Source organism: Eriocheir sinensis, chromosome 68 (assembly GCF_024679095.1).
Source record: "Eriocheir sinensis breed Jianghai 21 chromosome 68, ASM2467909v1, whole genome shotgun sequence".
NCBI lineage: Eukaryota > Metazoa > Arthropoda > Malacostraca > Decapoda > Varunidae > Eriocheir > Eriocheir sinensis.
In genome coordinates, this window is record NC_066576.1 from 2,945,258 (window position 1) to 2,964,420 (window position 19,163).

Genomic DNA, 19,163 nt, shown 5'->3' on the forward strand with positions numbered 1-19,163 from the left:
AACCTAACCTAACCTAACTTAACCTAACCTGACCTAACCTAACCGGATGTTCTTTACCCTACATAACCTAACCTAATATAACAACCCAACCTAACCTAACCTAACCTAACTTAACCTAACCTCTTATTTGCCTGATAATCCTTTCCTGGATGCCTACCTTAATCCCCACACACACACCTGGCTGCAGAGCTAATCTGGCTGACTATTTTTATTGCTCTATGATCTAGTATGGCGGTAGACCTCACCCCTGCTCCTGCTGGGTAGGCCACATATGGCGGTAGACCTCACGCTATAGTAGCACCGAATTGTGCCTTCCCTTCAAGGGATTGAGTGGGGGCCTAAATCCTCAATAGGTTAGTTTATTTTCTTAAAGGGGGGTTGAAGGGGAGTGTAAACCCCCACATGCTTATGTTAAGTTACAGTAGTTTCCATATATACACTTTCATGTGTTACACAAGCCAGCATCAGCAGGCTTTGGTGTGGGCAAAGTTCCCAATAGGTTAGTTTGTCTTCTTAAAGGGGGGTTGAAGGGGAGTCTGAACCCCCACATGCTTAGGTGAAGTTACAGTAGTTTCCATATATACACTTTCAGGTGTTACACAAGCCAGCATTAGCCGGGTCTTGACGGATTTGCACCGTCTTGAGGACAAGTCGGTGCAAGAAATCAAGATGCCTCCTACAAATATTGAGCGGAGGAGAATTGCTCGGAAGTTTTTAAGGATTCAAAACTTCCCAAGGGTTATTGGAGCCATTGATGGTAAGATTATCCTTTTTTTTTTATTTAGTGATGCTATTATAATTACACATTCCATTGAGATTCCCTTTGGGTGAAAGGTACCAGATTACCCCTTGCTCCTTTTAAGCATTTAAAAATTTGTAGTATTTAATTTCAGATGTTTCCATATCAAATTTATCAGTTTAATATATATATATATATATATATATATATATATATATATATATAGAGAGATAGAGAGATAGATATATAGATAGATAGATAGATATATATATATATATAGATAGATAGATAGATAGATAGATAGATAGATAGATAGATAGATATAGATATATAGATAGATAGATAGATAGATACAGTGACTGTAATATGATAATTTAGTACTTTTATTTGTTTGCACAGGCACCCATGTTGCCATCAAGGCCCCATCTGTAGACGAGGCCCTGTATTTCAACAGGAAAAGGTATCACTCCCTGAACATCCAACTTGTTTGTGATGCTGATGGAGTGATACTCAGTTACTGCTCCAGATTCCCAGGTATATTATTTTGGAATTGCATAAAAATTTCACCTATCCATGTACTGTATTAATTATCATGCGACTGAACAAGATTAGTGTTACTGCAAAAGAAAACGGTGTGATAAGCCTTGACATTAGATATAAATGTGCAAGATCTGATATATTACTATGATATAGGGCTTAACTCTGCCACACCTATTTTAAATATACTTTACTGTGTTTGTCTAAGTTCATGTATATTAAATTCTAGGTTCTACACATGACGCCTTCGTGTGGGCCAACTCTGAGCTGAAACAGCGGTTTCAGGAAGGGGAGTTTGGGGACTTCCTGCTTGTTGGTGAGTATCTACATAAAAAGTGCATGAGTGTACCAGTATTTCAGAGCCATGTCTTATATAAAATAGTAATATTAACTGGCAGACCATCCATCACCTTAGTGACAGCAAACTTACACCTACTGCCGTATGTACCAATGCAGTCTTAATAGGTTGTACAATCTTTATGGCCATTTTTATGTTATCTGAAAAAGAAATTGCTTCATACTTAACTTAGAAGATAACTTTTTCACAATACCATTTCATGCATGATAAGCACGCCTGCTACATGAGAAAACAATAAGAAATCTTATTTTGGATCATATTATTGCAGGTGACAGTGGGTATCCCCTTGAGCCCCATCTCATGGTGCCAGTGAGCAACCCCTCCACTGAAGCGGAGAACCGCTACAACAGGGGTCAGGGGGCATGCCCAAACGAGGGTGATTGTTGAGCAGACGATTGGGATGTTGAAGAGTCGCTTTAGGTAATGAAGTGAAATAATGCTGTGTAGAGTAGTGCTTGCTATAGATATAATTGTTAAGTATTACAAACATTTTATTTGTGTCTCTATAGTATACTTTGTAGAGACACTTGTTATGAAGGAATCCTCTCTTTTAATATGAAATCTTGCTTCTCACAGGTGTCTGCACTCTTCTGGGGGAACACTGCAATATGCACCCATCAAGTGTGCAAAAATTGCAAATTCATGCATGCTACTGCACAATCGCTGCATCAAGCGTCGTATTCCTATTCCTTCTGATGTATGTACTAACCACATATTTTCATGTACTTTAAAGGAGATATCAATATCAAGGTCATTAGATTTGGCACAGTAGAGGCATGATCGGTCTTTCAATTGTTGTTTGAGTAATAGAAAATGGTCTGATGCATATTCATGGTATGAAAATATATATTTTTTCACACATAATATTGTCTTGAGAATTCCCAGGTTTAGGTAAAATTTTCATTGTCACATTAAAGACTACTCTTCTTATATCAACTTTTAAAGAAATGGAAAGTTCATCTTCAAACCCAAAGATATATCAGGCTCTCACAAATGTCATTAACTTATTTCCAGCTTCCACCAGTAGACAACGAGGAAGTGCCCCAGGCTGCCGTCATCCGTGCTGTGCAGAGGGCAGCGAGGACTTGGCAGAGCTGTGCAGCAGGAGATTATACAGCATTTTTACCAGCCATGAAGTAAGACAGGCAGACAGCACTGGCATGTGTTATTGAGTATATAAGGATTGAAAGAATGCCTTTCCATGTCTCAGTACATGTAAAATTATATAAGTGCAGGATTTTAATATCAAGAAGAATTCGCTGGCAAATGTTAGGTTAGAGTAATACAAATCTATACCAAAAAGGAGTGTATATATTATGGTAACAGTATCACTTAAATATTACACTGACACAATACTATAACTACCAAATTAACAATATCCTGAATCACAGCACCAAGAAAATGCACAATATGGCATTACCCTGTAAATATCACAGTAACACTGTCATGAATCACAGCACGCAAAAAATTAATAAATATTTGAACATTATATTGTACATACACTCTTGAATCACAGCACCAAAAAATACTAAACATTTTAGAATTATAATGTACTTAACATAGGTGCCTCAATACTCCCTTCTTGAAGGCACTAAGTAATAGGCTGAAGGAAATACAGGTTCAGATAGGCTGTTCCAGAGTTAACCAGTGAAAGGGAAGAATTAATACAGGTACATAAGTGGTTTTATACAGTATAGGGGTGAGCTTGAGTAGAAAGACATGGTGTGAAGATTAAGGAATAAGGGAGGCATGCAGTTAGCAAGTTCAGAAGAGCAGTAAGCATGAAAATAATTAGAAAATGGAGAGCGAAGCAACAATGCAAAGAGATTTTAATGGTTGAAGACAGTTACAGAGAAAAGGTGATTGTAGAAGACAACTGACAGGAAACTTATTTTTTTTTCAGGAGTTCCATAGCAAGAGCTACAAACTCCTGCAGAGAGGCCATCATGCCTCTCTGTGCTGCTGCCATGTTCTCCAGAACCTGCTGCTGCGTTGCAGCCATCTGCTCAATGGCCTGCACCAACCTCTGCAGTGCCTCCCCTTGCTCCCTCTGGATCATGACGAGAGCATCCAGGCTGCACTGCATATCCACTTGTGTGACCTGAGCTTGGGCGAGAACCTCCAGGTCTTTGGAGTGAGCAACTGCATTTAAAAAGGAAAACATTAATTATTTTATTTTTTTACTACAACTTACAAAATATATTTTTAATAAAGTTATGTCTTTTTCCTGAATTACTCCTTATACCTATATATAATACCCACAACTAAACACACATTTGCCAGAAACATGTATACCTAAAAACTTAGACCAAAGCAGCTGGAACAAAAACTGTTACCTGCAGGAGTTCTGCGCCTTCTTCTCTGGGCACCTGGTAGTGGTGGTTGGGAAGCAACAGGCCGGTGGGTAGCGGCAGGCTGGGAAGGGACAGGCCGGGGGGAAGTGAAGGGCTGAGGAGTTGCAGCAGGCTGGGAAGCGACAGGGTGGAGGGTAGAGGCAGGCCGGGCAGCAACCTCACCAGCAGCTGCATCCGTGAAGCTGAAGATATATAAATGAGGGTAGAAGTAAATGTTTTCCTATGTACTGTACAAATAAAATACATTTAATAACTACATTGCTTGACTGTAATAAATAAATTATTGGAAAAGGTTACACATGACATGTGCATACACTGTTCATAGGTATGTAGTGAAGAATAAATCTTAAGTCATACTTATTCACCTTATAGTGGTGTTCTCTTCTAAGTTGAAAATTTCAATAAATTGGGAGTCCCCCAATGAGACACCAACACCACTGCTGGTGGAAGGCTGCGGTTCCTCCACAGAACCTGACAACCCTGTAGAAAGAAAATGCTTGCATTAATTGAGGTGATATTCTGGCAGATATATATTCTTTTAATGCTCTGTTGCTCCTCTGTTTTTTATTAATACTACATATAGTCTGGGAGCTAGCATACATTTAATTCACATCTCGAGTACAAAAGGTTTGAGGTATGGAGTTGTTAGGATGATGGCTGGGGACCAAAAAAATGCAACTCTTAAGTGACACTTTTGGGGACACCACCAGGGGGAGCTGTTAACAAAACCCCCAGATATTGGTTTCAAACACATCTTTGAGTACATTCATCAAACCTGTGCTAAATGACTCTCTGATAGAGTAGGAACCACATGAAATAACTCTTAAGCGGCCGCCATGGGGATAAGTCCATTTCTGAGTGACCAGTAGGGGGCGCCCCTGCAACATTTAAATCACATCTGGAGTACATCCACAAAACCTATTGGAAAATGTTCCTTGGGTCTTACTGCATCTATAACAACTCATCTGAGTTGTCACCTTTGGGGATTAACCCTTTTCTGAGGGGGTCGAATGTGATCATGAAATGACCACGCCCACATATTGATATAAAGCACATATTACGTACATGCTCAAAACAGGTGCTGAACTGTTCTCTAGTGTGTTCTTCATCATTATGTTGACGTCTGAGTTGTCACCTATGGGGATTAACCCATTTCTGAGGGGGTCAAAGGTGATCATGGAATGACCACGCCCACATATTGATATAAAGCACATGTGAGTGAATGACCCTGTGTTTATTATTTATTATTTATATTATCATGTCTTGTGTTTTCATATCATCTTTTGTTCGTTGTGACAATATATTAATTTTCTATTCTTATTAACTCCAAGTACCATCTTTAACTATTGAACCTTTGATTAAACTAACTAGGCCAGGGTGATTGACATAGGAGCGTTCAAAACTGTATTCGGGATTTCGAAGCTTTTGTTCGAAACTGTATTTGGAATTTCGAAGGTTTTGTGGGCTGCCGGTTGGGCGGGTCTCGTCAGTTAGCAGAGACCTGCCTCACCGACGACACACCTACTCTGTGAGTAACCTATATGACTGTGTTAGTGAATCATAAGTGTTATTGTGTCTTCTCACTGTTATTTTAGTGAAACATAGGTGTTATTGTGCCTTGTTACTTTATTTTGTTTGCATGTAATTACGATACGTACAACCCTACAGCTTTTTATATTGAGTGGGGCTTGCTGTGACGTGGAGATAGAGATTATTGTGGTGTGAGGGCAGCAGTGTGAGTGTTCTTAACCAAAATGCAGCAATCAACTTTAAACATAGAGGGTGTCCTACGGTTAAACTTCACATAACTTTAGATAATACGTAGGTTGCTCGTGGTCATGGTGATCTCTTGGGCCAAAATTTACCAACCCATTATCATAGACATAAAACAAGCTCCACCCGTTTAATTTTTGCAATAAACAACTTGTGGCAGAAATCTTTAACATCATGTTTCTTTCAGGTGATATTCCTGCACCCATGATGGAGCCCCCTACAAGCAGCAATATGGTTACATCAAACAGAGCATGTATACTGCATGTGGATGAGGGAAGCCACCTGAGAAGAAGGCCTGCCAAGATGTCAATGTGTTCAATGAGAAAGTTGGGCATCCATGCTTAAAGCGGCACAGACGAGGCAGTCGAAACCCAATTTCAAGGATTCAAAATATTTTGCTATTGTTGTGAAGTTGCAAAACTGCCTGGTGAAACTGACGGATTTCACCTGAAGTGTTACCAAAAATTCACTGCAGTGAAAGTGACCCCTGATGTCAGTGAGACTCCAACTGTGAAACTGCGATCCGTTGGCAATCGTGACAAGAATCCATCTTCCTTTGGTATATTCCCTGCAGTTTGTCTATTTTGTGGACTTAAACGAAAAAAGAAGAAGGGTGTAGTTGAAGTTGTAGGAGCTTGTGAAGCTTTTGATGCAGCAGAAAGCATTCAAGAGGCTGCTAGGAAACTTGGTGATGAAGAACTTTTGGGTAAGATTAGTGGGGTGGACTTAATTGCGAAGGCAGCAAAGTATCACCATTCCTGCAAGAGTGCTTATGTACTGAAAGCAAAAAGAATATCTACAAATACATGTAGTAAGGACAGTTCTGCAACAGGTGGAGTGAAAGAAACTGGGACTGCCATAAAGAATTTGCGTGCCTATGTAGAAAATTCAATTATTGTTGACAAACGTGCATCTAGTATTTGATGACTACCCAAAACCATCGTTGAAGGATGCCGAGAGGGACAGGCGTGGCATTGTCGAGAAGGAATACCGTATAACTGGGCCTGAGCAGAGGAGAGTACCAAAAGACCTTAGTGATGCACTGAAATCCAGATCTTTCAAGAGACAACTACCTCTGTTCCTGGCAGATGAGTGGCAAGATCCTTCATATGGACAAATACTTGGAACTCGGCACTTATACATGGATGTCCCTGGTAAATGTTACCATTTCTGGGTATCGGAAGGTGTCATGATGCGGGAGGTCGAAGAATCACTGACATCAAATCACCAAGAGGCGGACACCAAGATGATAATTCACGCAAAAGCAGCTGATCTTGATTGTGGAAATACTGTCATTCGAGCATCTGACACAGACATTGCTGTTATTCTGATATACCATTCAACACAGTTGCAAGCTACTTTGTGGATGGATGTTGGCACAGTTTCAAAGAACAATAGGCGTTACATCAACATCACTAGAATCGCAAACCAACTAGGACCCCAGCTGTGTTCATCTCTTCCTGGTTTTCATGCCTTCACAGGCTGTGATTACACCTCTACTTTCTTTCGGAAGGGCAAAGTACGTCCATTTCAACTGATGTCCAAAATGCCAGATGTCCAAAATGCTTTTGCACAGATCGCAAGGGATGAGACAACTGAAACCAGCAGGGCAACCTTGCAACACTTCACAGCCAGTATCTATGGTGCGAAAGCTGGTACAGCATTGAATAAACACAGATACCAGAAATTTGAGAATAGCTATGGACCTAAAATGAAGGGAAACAACCCTCTTGCCAAACTTAAAGGCATTGATGCAAGTGGGATACCTCCTTGCGAATCGGAGTGCAACATGCACATCAACCGTGTGGCATTTGTATCAAAAATGTGGGCAAATGCAGATCAGCTGGAAATCATGCAGGATCCGAAAGAAAGGGATGGCTGGCAGTTGGTAGATGGCAACTATATGCCAATATGGTTTGAAGGGGAACAAATACCGGCAGGTTTGGTCCCTGAGGAAGGGCGAGATTTGGGAGAGGAGGAGGACCCTGATAACAGCATGGAAATCGCATCATCAGATGAAGAAGGCGCCGAAAGCTCTGATGACGATGAAAGAAGTTAGTCCAAGGTCATTTTCATTTATCATTATGTTCCCACAGATGTCACATAATAATTGTAAACACTGACATGAAAAGTGTTATTTTGAATATGGTTGGATAATTTAGCGGGATTAGTTGGCAACAGATGTGATTTTGTTTTTATGAAGTTGTAGGCATGATCAAGAAATTATTCTTGGCATAATGGACTATGCTACTTGGCTTTGATTTAGAACGAAATATAGAAGAGGCACAATTGATGGCAGGAGTTTTCTGGGTGAAGGTCTTTTGCAGAATTATTTACTCATGAATTTCATTTGCTTTGTACATAGTTTGTAATGTTGATTCCTTTGCTTCAGCAATGGCGAATTTTGTAACACAATAAAGTTGTTTCCTAAAGTAGTTCCCTGTATACCTCAATATCAAGCCCGGTACAGAGTTGAATTTACATACTATGCATGCGCTTGGTTGAGATGATAATTTTCCAGTGGGACATTTTCTTTGAATTGATAATGTCAGAAAATTATTAACCCCCATAGGTGACAACTCAGAAGTGTACATAATTTGGTAAAGAACATACTAGAGAACACTTGAGCACCTGTTTTGAGCATATACGTGATATGTGCTTTATATCAAGATGTGGGCGTGGTCATTCCATGATCACCTTTGACCCCCTCAGAAATGGGTTAATCCCCATAGGTGACAACTCAGACGTCAACATAATGATGAAGAACACACTAGAGAACAGTTCAGCACCTGTTTTGAGCATGTACGTAATATGTGCTTTATATCAATATGTGGGCGTGGTCATTTCATGATCACATTCGACCCCCTCAGAAAAGGGTTAATCCCCAAAGGTGACAACTCAGATGAGTTGTTATAGATGCAGTAAGACCCAAGGAACATTTTCCAATAGGTTTTGTGGATGTACTCCAGATGTGATTTAAATGTTGCAGGGGCGCCCCCTACTGGTCACTCAGAAATGGACTTATCCCCATGGCGGCCGCTTAAGAGTTATTTCATGTGGTTCCTACTCTATCAGAGAGTCATTTAGCACAGGTTTGATGAATGTACTCAAAGATGTGTTTGAAACCAATATCTGGGGGTTTTGTTAACAGCTCCCCCTGGTGGTGTCCCCAAAAGTGTCACTTAAGAGTTGCATTTTTTTGGTCCCCAGCCATCATCCTAACAACTCCATACCTCAAACCTTTTGTACTCGAGATGTGAATTAAATGTTTGCTAGCTCCCAGACTAATATGATTAATTCCTATTTTCCATGCAGCTCAAAATTATCCCTGGACTGTTGCCTCTCCTCTGGCTAATTTCAGCAATAACTTAGGAAATATAAAAAGAAACTACTATAGAAACAGATTAAGGAAGTGAAATGGGATTGGTGGACTGATCTGTGGAGATGTGGAACTAGTGGGGGAATCCCCACCTGTGGAGATACCACAGTCCAGGGATCAATTTGTGCTGCATGGACCATAATTGTAATTTGTCTTTGTTTCCCTTACTCATTGTGGCACCCTGACTGTCGGGGAGTGGTAGTCCTGTGACTGCCACAGGGGACATCATCCTTAACACCACCTCCTCTACAGCTGTGTAGCTGGTGGTGTCTGAAGGTCCCCCACCTGCAGACATACAAAAGTTGCAGGTAGTTACATCTGCAAAACTACTTGGAGTCACCCTGGACAACAAGCTCACATGGAAGGAGCACGTCTCCCAGCTCACCAGATCTGCCACCTATAAACTGTACCTGCTGAGGAGACTCAAAACGCTGGGGGCCCCTGAGTGTGCGCTGGCGAGCGTGTACTCCTCGTTCATCCTCCCCAAACTGACATACGCGTCCCCAGCGTGGTCTTCCTCCATCAACATCACGCAGCGCCGCCAACTTGAACGCGTCCAGAAGCGAGCCTGCAAAATCATCCTGGGCCCTCACTACACCAGCTACCAGGACGCCCTCGACTCCCTCCATCTCACCAGCCTACAACACCGTCACGAGACCCTCCTACACCGGTTCGCAACCAAGCTTCTCAACCAGCCCAGACACAGACACATCCTCCCACCCGCAGTGAACCGCCCTCAGCACTCAGTGCGACACCACAACATTATTGCCCCGATACGGGCACGGACTGACCGCTATAAGAACAGCGCAGTGCCCGTGATGGTCAAATATATCAACAATGCAAATTAAGAGCAGCACAATTTGTATGTTTTGTAAATATTTTTCATTAGGACTTATTGTTGTTGTTATTATGATTATTATTATTATTATTATGATTACTATTATTATTATCATTATTATTATCGTGATTATTATGATTATTATTATTATCTTTACTATGATTATTGCTATTATTGTTATTTCTATTTTCCTTTTTATTTTCGATCATACTACTTTGTTCATTTGTCTCATTCATTTCATTTCATCTTCCATTGATGTATATTTTCAGCTCTAGGGCTGCCTGGTACTTCATGAAATAAACCGTTTATTATTATTATTATTATTATTATCAACCACTTAAAAGCTCTCATGTTAAGCTAAATTCATCTGTTAAATTTTGGCTTTAATACTTATTATGAGGGTAAATTTTGAGAATCATATACCTTTATTAAAGAAGAGAGGGTCTTTGCCCCCCTTAGTCAGCCGCACAAACTAGGTTTACAACTAAGCTACCGATAACGTTTTGAGCAAAAACGTTGGACTCACCGGTGCCTGCGAGGTGCCTCTGCTCTTTGCCCGCCTTAACCTTCACCAGGCTTCGTAAGTCTTTGAACTTGCGGCGGCACTCCTCTTCTGTCCTCCCGACACGGCTGACCTCGTTGACGAGAGCTGTCACCTCCTCCCACGCTCGCTGTTTTTTCACCCCCGTCACTTTTGATCCCTCCAGCCTTCCTAGAATTATGTGGCGACGCCGCTCCACCTCCTCCACCAAGGTCAATGCCTCAGTTTCAGAGAATTTTGGCCTCCGCTGATGTTTTACGTATGGAAGCGCCATGGTTAGAAACGCGACTGTGGCGCCACAGTATGTAAACAATGCCCTCATGACTCACTCGGCGATAAGAGAGTCTTCTTGTGATTGGTTGCCTTGCGTGTGACGTCGAGTCAGTGACGTATCACCCCCGGCAGCCAATGAGCACAATTTGAGGCGTCTGCGCCAATCCCAGCAAACTTTGAGGTATGGCTTTGTTATGCTGGCGCACAGAAAACTGGCGTTCGCAAAGAGTAGAGTAAAATACTCCGCGTTACCTTAATGTTTTCCAGTATCGGGCCCCAGGTTCTTCTTGCCCCAATCGGAAATAATAGTAAGGTCTGAGGCTAAGCGTTATGCAGCCTCCAGCCTGGAATCGTTTAGTTCTTGTTGAGTGGGTCTTCGGTTAAAAGAAGTTGAGTAATGCAGAGTGGAGTCATCGGCGTAAGAATGGATAGGACAGTTCGTTTTGGAAAGAAGATCATTAATGAACAACAGACAGATTCTGGAGTAAGAGGTTGGACAGAACCCTGCGGGACACCACTGTTAATAGGTTTGAGGGAAGAACAGTGACCGTCTACCACAGCAGAAATAGAACGCTCAGAGAGGAAACTGGAGATAAAAGTACAGAGAGAAGGATATAAACCGTAGGAGGGTAGTTTCCAAAGCAAAGATTTGTGCCAGACCCTATGTCCAGCGCAATAGCAAAGGTTTCACCGAAACGGCTAACGGCCATATTCTCAATGAAGCTCTTCCCTCTTCGTCGAAGCGTCGCTTAGTGTGTTTCCGCTAAAGGGTATGCGCAGTTCCTAATTATCTTCCCCCTTCGAAGCTATCTTTCCGTGTAGCGTTGGTACTACCGTAAATCAAACAAACGTTGAAAACCGAAACCTTAATGCAATTTAGGTACATTTCTATAATGGATTATATAGTGTGGCTAATATTTATGTAAACAGTGCTTGATACAGTGACATACATTAAATATAGCAGAAATTGAAGCGATTGGCAGTCAGCCATAACCAAGACCGAGCCCCGGAGGCCGCAGCACCGCCAGTCGCCAGTTTCATCCCAGAACTTATAGCAGCAACATTAACAGCAAGCAATGGCCTCCATTCAACAGGCAGCCTCCATGCTGGCGTTTCGAAGGGCCAGCCCTTTAAACGCTCCCGAACGAGAACTATTATTATAACTCGTGAATAGTGAACCTATTATCAGTAATAGGAGCACTGCTGGGAGAGTTGTAGGGCTTAAAAAAATCGGCGTGGGAGAGGATAGCCCTCCAGCTCAATGTTGCTGGCTATGGGGAGCAGAAGACGGAGGTTAGGTCTAACTCGGACCAGTCTGAAATACCAACTCGGACCGTCATCTCAACCAACTCGGACCATTCTGAACCACCAGCTTTCGCCATTTTTATTACAAACTTAAACCATCGTTTATTCCAATTCGAACTCAAGATCCAAACCTTAGGTGAATCATCCGAATCATCTTCTCACCCTCACTCATGTCCAGCCCAGGTTTCATCTCTAGACCGTAGTAAGCACATCATGGACAAGTGTTTGGTTTGTCTAAACATAGTGCGTCCCCGACAGGTGAGATTACAGCTTCCTGTGCAGTTTTCCTGATTTATTATTATATTAAGGAAACTAAACATATAAGTGTAAATTACTGAACTCTATACAAATTGTTCTAGCGTCCGGCGATTTCATCACATAAACCTTTTGCATACCCTAGTCTATATTTAGTAGTATATACTATTCCTGAAGGCAAAGGATGCAGTACAATAAATCAAACAAAATATTAGGAAAAGTTTAAATAGTGATAAGTGGTCTAATTGCCTTTATTATAAATTAATTTAATAATTTTGCAGGAGGCATTGCTGTGTGATGGATGCAGTTTTTGGCAACATAGAGCTTGTGAGACCGAAATGAGAAATCCTGGGAGAACAATTAAAAGTTCAAGAAGTAATACTTGATTTTGAGCAAGTGTTTGGCGGGCTATCCCAGACGTTTTTCCAGATGTGGTTATGCGTGGTTGTGTCTGTCACTCTGGAGGAAACTCCATGAACTCGGCCTTCAGTCTGCCTACACAAACGACAATGAAACATACAGTTTTTTGAGACAATTGCTTTCGTTACCATATGTGCCTGCTGCTTACAGAAAAGCAAATGTGTCACAACCACTATTAAATCTTTTAGAGTACGTAAACACTACGTAGATGAGGTCTAAGGTATGGCTTCCCACCGCTTGTTGTGTGTTTGCAAGGAGTGTCAGAACAAATAATGATGATGAAGGTTGGCACTATACTTAATTTGAAAGGACGTAAAGGCCAATCTAATTTATGTTCACTCATAACACCATTGTATAATGAGGCAAGGCTCGTAACACTACAAATGCATTTATTAAACGCTGGCAAGGTATTGCAACACCAAAAAACAAAATATGCCAAGCATCATGACAACTTGTAAAACTTTGGGACCAATTTTCTAACGGCCATTGATCAGCTAAAAAACTTACTAAAGGCAGTTTCTCATTACATTGCCGTGAATGTTATTGTCTTAATGTTGTTATGCGTGAATTTTGATGTTTCAAGGTTTTTATACTTTGTTTTTCAACTAATACATTTTAATTTTTAATTTCTTAACCTTGTTGTTTTATTTTTTTTTGTAATTTTAAGTTTGTTAATAATGAATTGCAAACAAAATCCTTGGATGCGTGAGTTTTATTGCTTTAAAGTTCTTGTTTTTACCTTTTGTTCTATTTATTGATATCTAGATATGGTCCGAGTTGGTCCACTAGTATGGTCCGAGTTAGTATCTTGTGGTCCGAGTTGGTGCCGGTCCGGTCCGAGTTGGGGGGTGAACCGAAGACGGTGTACCAGGTGCAAAAAATCTGGGAGCGACTCAAAGCCAAGTAAGTGTATGGATGCATAGGTCTGTGTTGATGTAGCAAGATAACTTACGAGGCTAGGGTATCTTGCATTTGCAGTGGGTTTCAGTTGAATATTCTTGCTGTGTAGATTATTTCTAAGCAACCAAGACAGCCGAGTTTATTTATTTATTTATTTTTTACTTCTCTGCCTATTGCGCCGGTAGGCTTGCTTGAGGGGCCTGGATGGTATTCGGCCCCAGCCCGTCATGGCACAGGCAAGTGTTTATAGTGGCGCCATCTTCTCTGACGGTCAATTCGCCCACAAGACTTTTCACCCATATGTAAGAGTCAGTTCACCCACATGTAAGAGTCAATTCGGCCACATGTTCCATGTCATGTCCACATTGTTGAAGTAGTCAAGTACCATGTAAACAGTGTACTTCGAGAGGCTAGCACCAGAAGTCCAGAACAGTGCAGCAGAAGGAGGCTTGTTGGGGCTTTTATCGAGTGGTAAGTAGAAAATTAAAAATAAAAGCTATATGTAAGTTTATTAAATCCATGTACCGAATATTAACAGAGAATTAAAACCTTTGAAACCTACTTAAATAACCTTTACGAAAAATACGTATACATGCAAGATTCAGCTGCACACTGGGCCCTTGGGATGAGCGCAACCTTTCAGCAGTTGATATGATGACCTCTCGCCCTGTACATGTTCATCCCAGTAAGTGAATATTCTACACTGCATTATTTTCTCTCATTTATAAATAAATAAAACAACGAGAATGATCAGCTACATTTTTATTAACAGTGTTACTCATTGTATCGCAGGGTAACCGATATCCACAAGTCCCAGAGAAACACGGGTACTTTCCGGTAACTGAAAGAATAGTTTAAGCTGTTTGGGCACAATAGCCTATTCACTGGTGACGCATGCTGAGAATGAATATACCCCATTGAAACGCGCGGTAAACAAGTGAGAGGTAAATGAACCACCGGTAACCTTGGGCGAAATGACTCCATGGTGTGGGTGAATTGACTTGTGGGCGAAATGACTCCATGGTGTGGGTGAATTGACTTGTGGGCGAAATGACTCCATGGTGTGGGTGAATTGACTTGTGGGCGAAATGACTCCATGGTGTGGGCGAATTGACTTGTGGGCGAAATGACTCCATGGTGTGGGCGAATTGACTTGTGGTCGAAATGACTCCATGGTGTGGGTGAATTGACTTGTGGGCGAAATGACTCCATGGTGTGGGCGAATTGACTTGTGGTCGAAATGACTCCATGGTGTGGGCGAATTGACTTGTGGGCGAAATGACTCCATCGTGTGGGCAGATTGACTTGTGGCGAAATGACTCCATGGTGTGGGCGAATTGACTTGTGGTCGAAATGACTCCATGGTGTGGGCGAATTGACTTGTGGGCGAAATGACTCCATGGTGTGGGCGAATTGACTTGTGGGCGAAATGACTCCATAGTGTGGGCGAATTGACTTGTGGGCGAAATGACTCCATAGTGTGGGCGAATTGACTTGTGGGCGAAATGACTCCATATGGTGTGGCGAAATGGCATGTGGGTGAAATACCGGATACCTGTTTGAATAATAGCAAAGACTATAAATATACTTACATACAATATATTATTTAGGTTAGGTTAGTTGTTGTTTGAATTAGATATAGGGAACAGGGAAGTAGGGCAAAATCTTTAAAAAAATCAGTTGCGGATATCATCCAAATTCTCAATATTATGACCTTTTGTCTCATCAACACCAGAGAGCAGTTCAGTATGCTCTCTAAAGACATTTCCTCTCTCTTTCTACACCACACTACATTCACACAACACACACACTTTCTACCAAAATTCAAAATTCAAAATGGCTAACGAAAACACCGCCTCGGAGTCCCCGCCTGGGGGGGGACCATAAATTCACCCAGGGAGGACTCCCCTTCTGGCTGCCGACTTGAGAGGTGTTCTGATAACTCCTCGAACATCCTCCTTATCAATTTCTGCAACATTCGCGGTCTTCGTTCTAATTTTCATTCTGTGGAACACCATCTCTCCTCCTCTAAACTCCACCTTCTCTTCCTCACCGAAACACAGGTTTCTGAGGCTACTGACAGCAACCTCTACTCTGTTCCCTCCTACTATCTCTATCCTAAATTTCAATCCAAAGCTGGATGTTGCGCCTACGTGCGCAACGACATCACTTGCTCTCGTGCCCACGACCTTGACTCTTCTGAATTTTCCACCATCTGGCTAAGACTTCATTGTCATTCTGTTACTAAATACATGTGCTGTTTATCTCTCACCTAACTCTACTAACTATGTAAAATTCTTTGACTATTTGAACTCTAAAGTGGAGCACATCTTGACTCACTCTCCCTTTGCTGAAATCTCCATCTTGGGAGATTTCAATGTTCACCACCAGCTTTGGCTTTCATCCTCTTTCACTGACCAGCCTGGTGAACAAGCCTACAACTTTGCTCTCCTCAACGACCTAGAGCAGTTGCTTCAGCACCCTACTCGTATTCCCGACCGTCTTGGAGACAGGCCCAACATTCTAGACCTCTTCTTTATTTCTAATCCTTCTGCTTACTCTGTCAAACTGTTCTCTCCGTTGGGCTCCTCCGATCATAACCTTATTTCTGTATCCTGTCCAATCGCTCCTGTACATCCTCTGGACCCACCGAGGAGGTGATGCCTCTGGCATTTTGCTTCAGCTCGGTGTGACGACCTGAGGAAGTACTTTTCCGATTTCATGTGGAATGATTACTACTTCCAGGAGAGAGACCCCTCTGTGTGTGCTCTGCGCATCACAGAGGTGATTGTCTCTGGAATGGAGGCATACATTCCACGTACTTTCTTTACTCCTCATGCTAAAAAGCCTTGGTTTAATCACGCTTGTTCTCGTGCTATTAAAGATAGATTTACATAGATTTACATAGAAAATCAGACCACACAGACCCCATGGTCCAGACTTGGTGGTCTGTCCTTAAACCTAAGTGATTTTACATTAATCAGAAGACTCCAAAACGTTGCATTTCTACTCTAGTTGATATTAAGTTGAAGGAAGTGACGGTCGAGCTTATTTTTGAAGGAGTCAATCGTGTTACACTGGACCACTGACGGTGGAAGCTTATTCCATTCTCGCACTACAACGTTGGTGAAGAAAAATTTGGTGCAGTCTGAATTTACTTGTCTACATCTGAGTTTTACGCCATTGTTCCTCGTGCGCAAAGTGTCATCGATCATAAACAATGTTGATCTGTCTACATTCGTGAAACCATTAAGTATTTTAAAACATTCGATCAGTTTTCCTCGGAGGCGACGTTTCTCAAGAGAGAACATGTTAAGGGTAGAAAGCCTTTCTTCGTAGGATTTGTTGCGCAAGGAAGGGATCATTTTCGTTGCCCGACGCTGAACACCTTCTAATTTAGCAATATCCTTTGCATGGTGGGGAGACCAAAACTGTACCGCATATTCCAAGTGGGGTCTGACTAAACTGTTGTAGAGCGGAGTATTACATCTTTATTCTTGAATACAAAGTTTCTTTTAATGAAGCCCAACATTCTGTTCGCTTTATTTGCTGCATCGATGCATTGCTGTGAGAATTTGAGGTTTGACGCGATTTTGACCCCAAGTCTTTGACGCATTGAACGCTTTTGAGTTTAACGCCGCGCATTTCGTATTCGAACTTCTTATTCCTCGTTCCAACTTGAAGGACCTGGCACTTGTCTACGTTAAAGGGCATCTCCCATCTATCCGACCAAGCTGAAATTTTGTGCAAATCCTCTTGGAGGCTTTGCCTGTCTTCGTCAGTGAGAACCGAGTTGCCAATCTTTGTGTCGTCTGCAAATTTACTAATGCGGTTATTGAGTCCAACATCCACGTCGTTGATGTAAATAATGAAGAGCACTGGGCCAAGGACCGAGCCCTGAGGGACGCCACTAGTGACAGGCGCCCACTCTGAGTTAAATCCGTCAATCACTACTCTTAGTTGTCTGTTGCTCAACCAATTCGCGATCCATTGGTTTACTTGACCGTCAATACCTATTTGCTTTAATTTGTAAAGTAATTTATGATGCGGGACTTTATCAAACGCTTTCTGGAAATCAAGACAGACTACGTCCAGTGATTTGGTTACGTCATAAACAGTGAAGAGGTCGTTATAAAAGGTTAATAGGTTTGATAGGCAGGATCTTTTGTTTCGGAAGCCATGTTGTGAGTCCCCAATCAATGAGTGGCTTTCAAGGTAATTCACAATTTTGTCTCTAATTATGCCCTCAAATAGCTTACCTACAACCGAAGTTAGACTAATGGGCCTGTAATTACCTGGTACTTTTTTGTCTCCTTTCTTGAAAATCGGTGTCACGTTAGCCTTTTTCCAATCTGAAGGGACGATGCCTTGTCGCAAGGACATATTGAATACGGTTGTGAGGGAGGAGAGTATTTCGCTCTTTGTTTCTTTCAGCAGAGTTGGATATACTTTATCAGGTCCAGGACTTTTATTTGTTTTAAGTGAATGGAGAGCTTTAAGGACTTCATCGGTTGTTATTTCAAAATTAGGCAATGCATGCTCGAGATTTACAATAGTACTGGTGTTGGTGGTAGCGAGAGGAAGACTGTTAGTATTAAACACCGAGGAAAAGTAATTGTTTAAGAGGTTTGCAATGTGTTGGTTGTCAGTCACTAGTGCACCGTCGCTGTTTGTTAAAGGTCCAATACCACTTTTGATCGCCTTTCTGTTGTTTATGTAACTGAAGAAAGATTTCGGATTATTTTTATAGTTGGCTGCAATATTTTCTTCGTATCTACGCTTTGCCTGACCTACTAGTCTTTTTACTCGTCGCTTGGCATCATTATAAAGTCTAATGTTTTCGGGCGTGCTTTGTTCTTTCTTTAACCTGTAAAACACTTTTCTCTCATTGACTGATTGTTTAATTTCGCTATTAAACCACGGTGGGCTTTTATTAGTGTTAATTCGCTTCTCGCAGAAGGGGACGAATGTGTTCTGCTGAGTGAGTAAGTGATTTTTAAGGCTTAGCCAGGCTTCCTCTACGTTGCCGTTATCTGATAGTTGTATTTCTGTTAGTTTTTGTCGGATTTCTACGAAGTTAGCTCTTTTGAAATTGGGCACCTTTACTTTATTTTCAGTCACTGATGATTGAGCTTTAATGTCGACGCGCACTAATTTATGATCGCAAGAACCGAGGTGTTCTCCTACCGTGACACTACTGATTAGGTTATCTTGGGTCGTTATAACAAGGTCGAGTATATTATTTTGTCGAGTTGGCTCAGAAACCATTTGGCTTAGAAAATTTTCTTCTAGAAATTCGATCATTCTATGTGACTCGCCTTCTGTACCTGACAGTGTCGCCCAGTCGATATGGGGGAGGTTAAAGTCTCCTAATATCAGTGAGTCGCTGTTATTAAGTGACTGCCTTAAGACGCTGTACATTTCAAGGTCGTCATCGAGTGATTGCCCGGGAGGTCTGTAGGTGACAGATATATTTAAGTTGACTTTTGCA

At 41.6% G+C, this 19,163-nt stretch overlaps 1 protein-coding gene and 1 pseudogene across 1 annotated transcript; one reads left to right on the forward strand and one right to left on the reverse strand.

Moving 5' to 3' along the window:
* The first annotated feature begins 669 nt into the window (after nt 1–669).
* Nucleotides 670–2,406, forward strand: LOC126988289 (putative nuclease HARBI1; annotated as a pseudogene).
* A 452-nt stretch (nt 2,407–2,858) lies between these two features.
* LOC126988290 (uncharacterized) lies at nt 2,859–10,793 on the reverse strand. The gene is made up of 5 exons (XM_050846350.1): nt 10,505–10,793; nt 9,309–9,425; nt 4,354–4,468; nt 3,971–4,170; nt 2,859–3,776 (listed from the first exon to the last, which is right to left on the reverse strand). Exons 1-5 carry the CDS (start codon nt 10,791–10,793, stop codon nt 3,523–3,525), a joined length of 975 nt encoding a protein of 324 aa, XP_050702307.1. The 3' UTR covers nt 2,859–3,522.
* Nucleotides 10,794–19,163: the final 8,370 nt, after the last annotated feature.

Bases quoted from the DNA above. Each gene is read 5' to 3' on its own strand.
- LOC126988290 (XM_050846350.1), bottom strand. From the start codon at position 10,793: ATGGCGCTTCCATACGTAAAACATCAGCGGAGGCCAAAATTCTCTGAA. The intron at 4,469-9,308 runs GTAAGGGAAACA...TTCTTTCTACAG, and splicing joins CAGTCAGGGTGCCACAATGA to GGTTGTCAGGTTCTGTGGAG. The intron at 4,171-4,353 runs GTGAATAAGTAT...ATATATCTTCAG, and splicing joins GAAGAGAACACCACTATAAG to CTTCACGGATGCAGCTGCTG.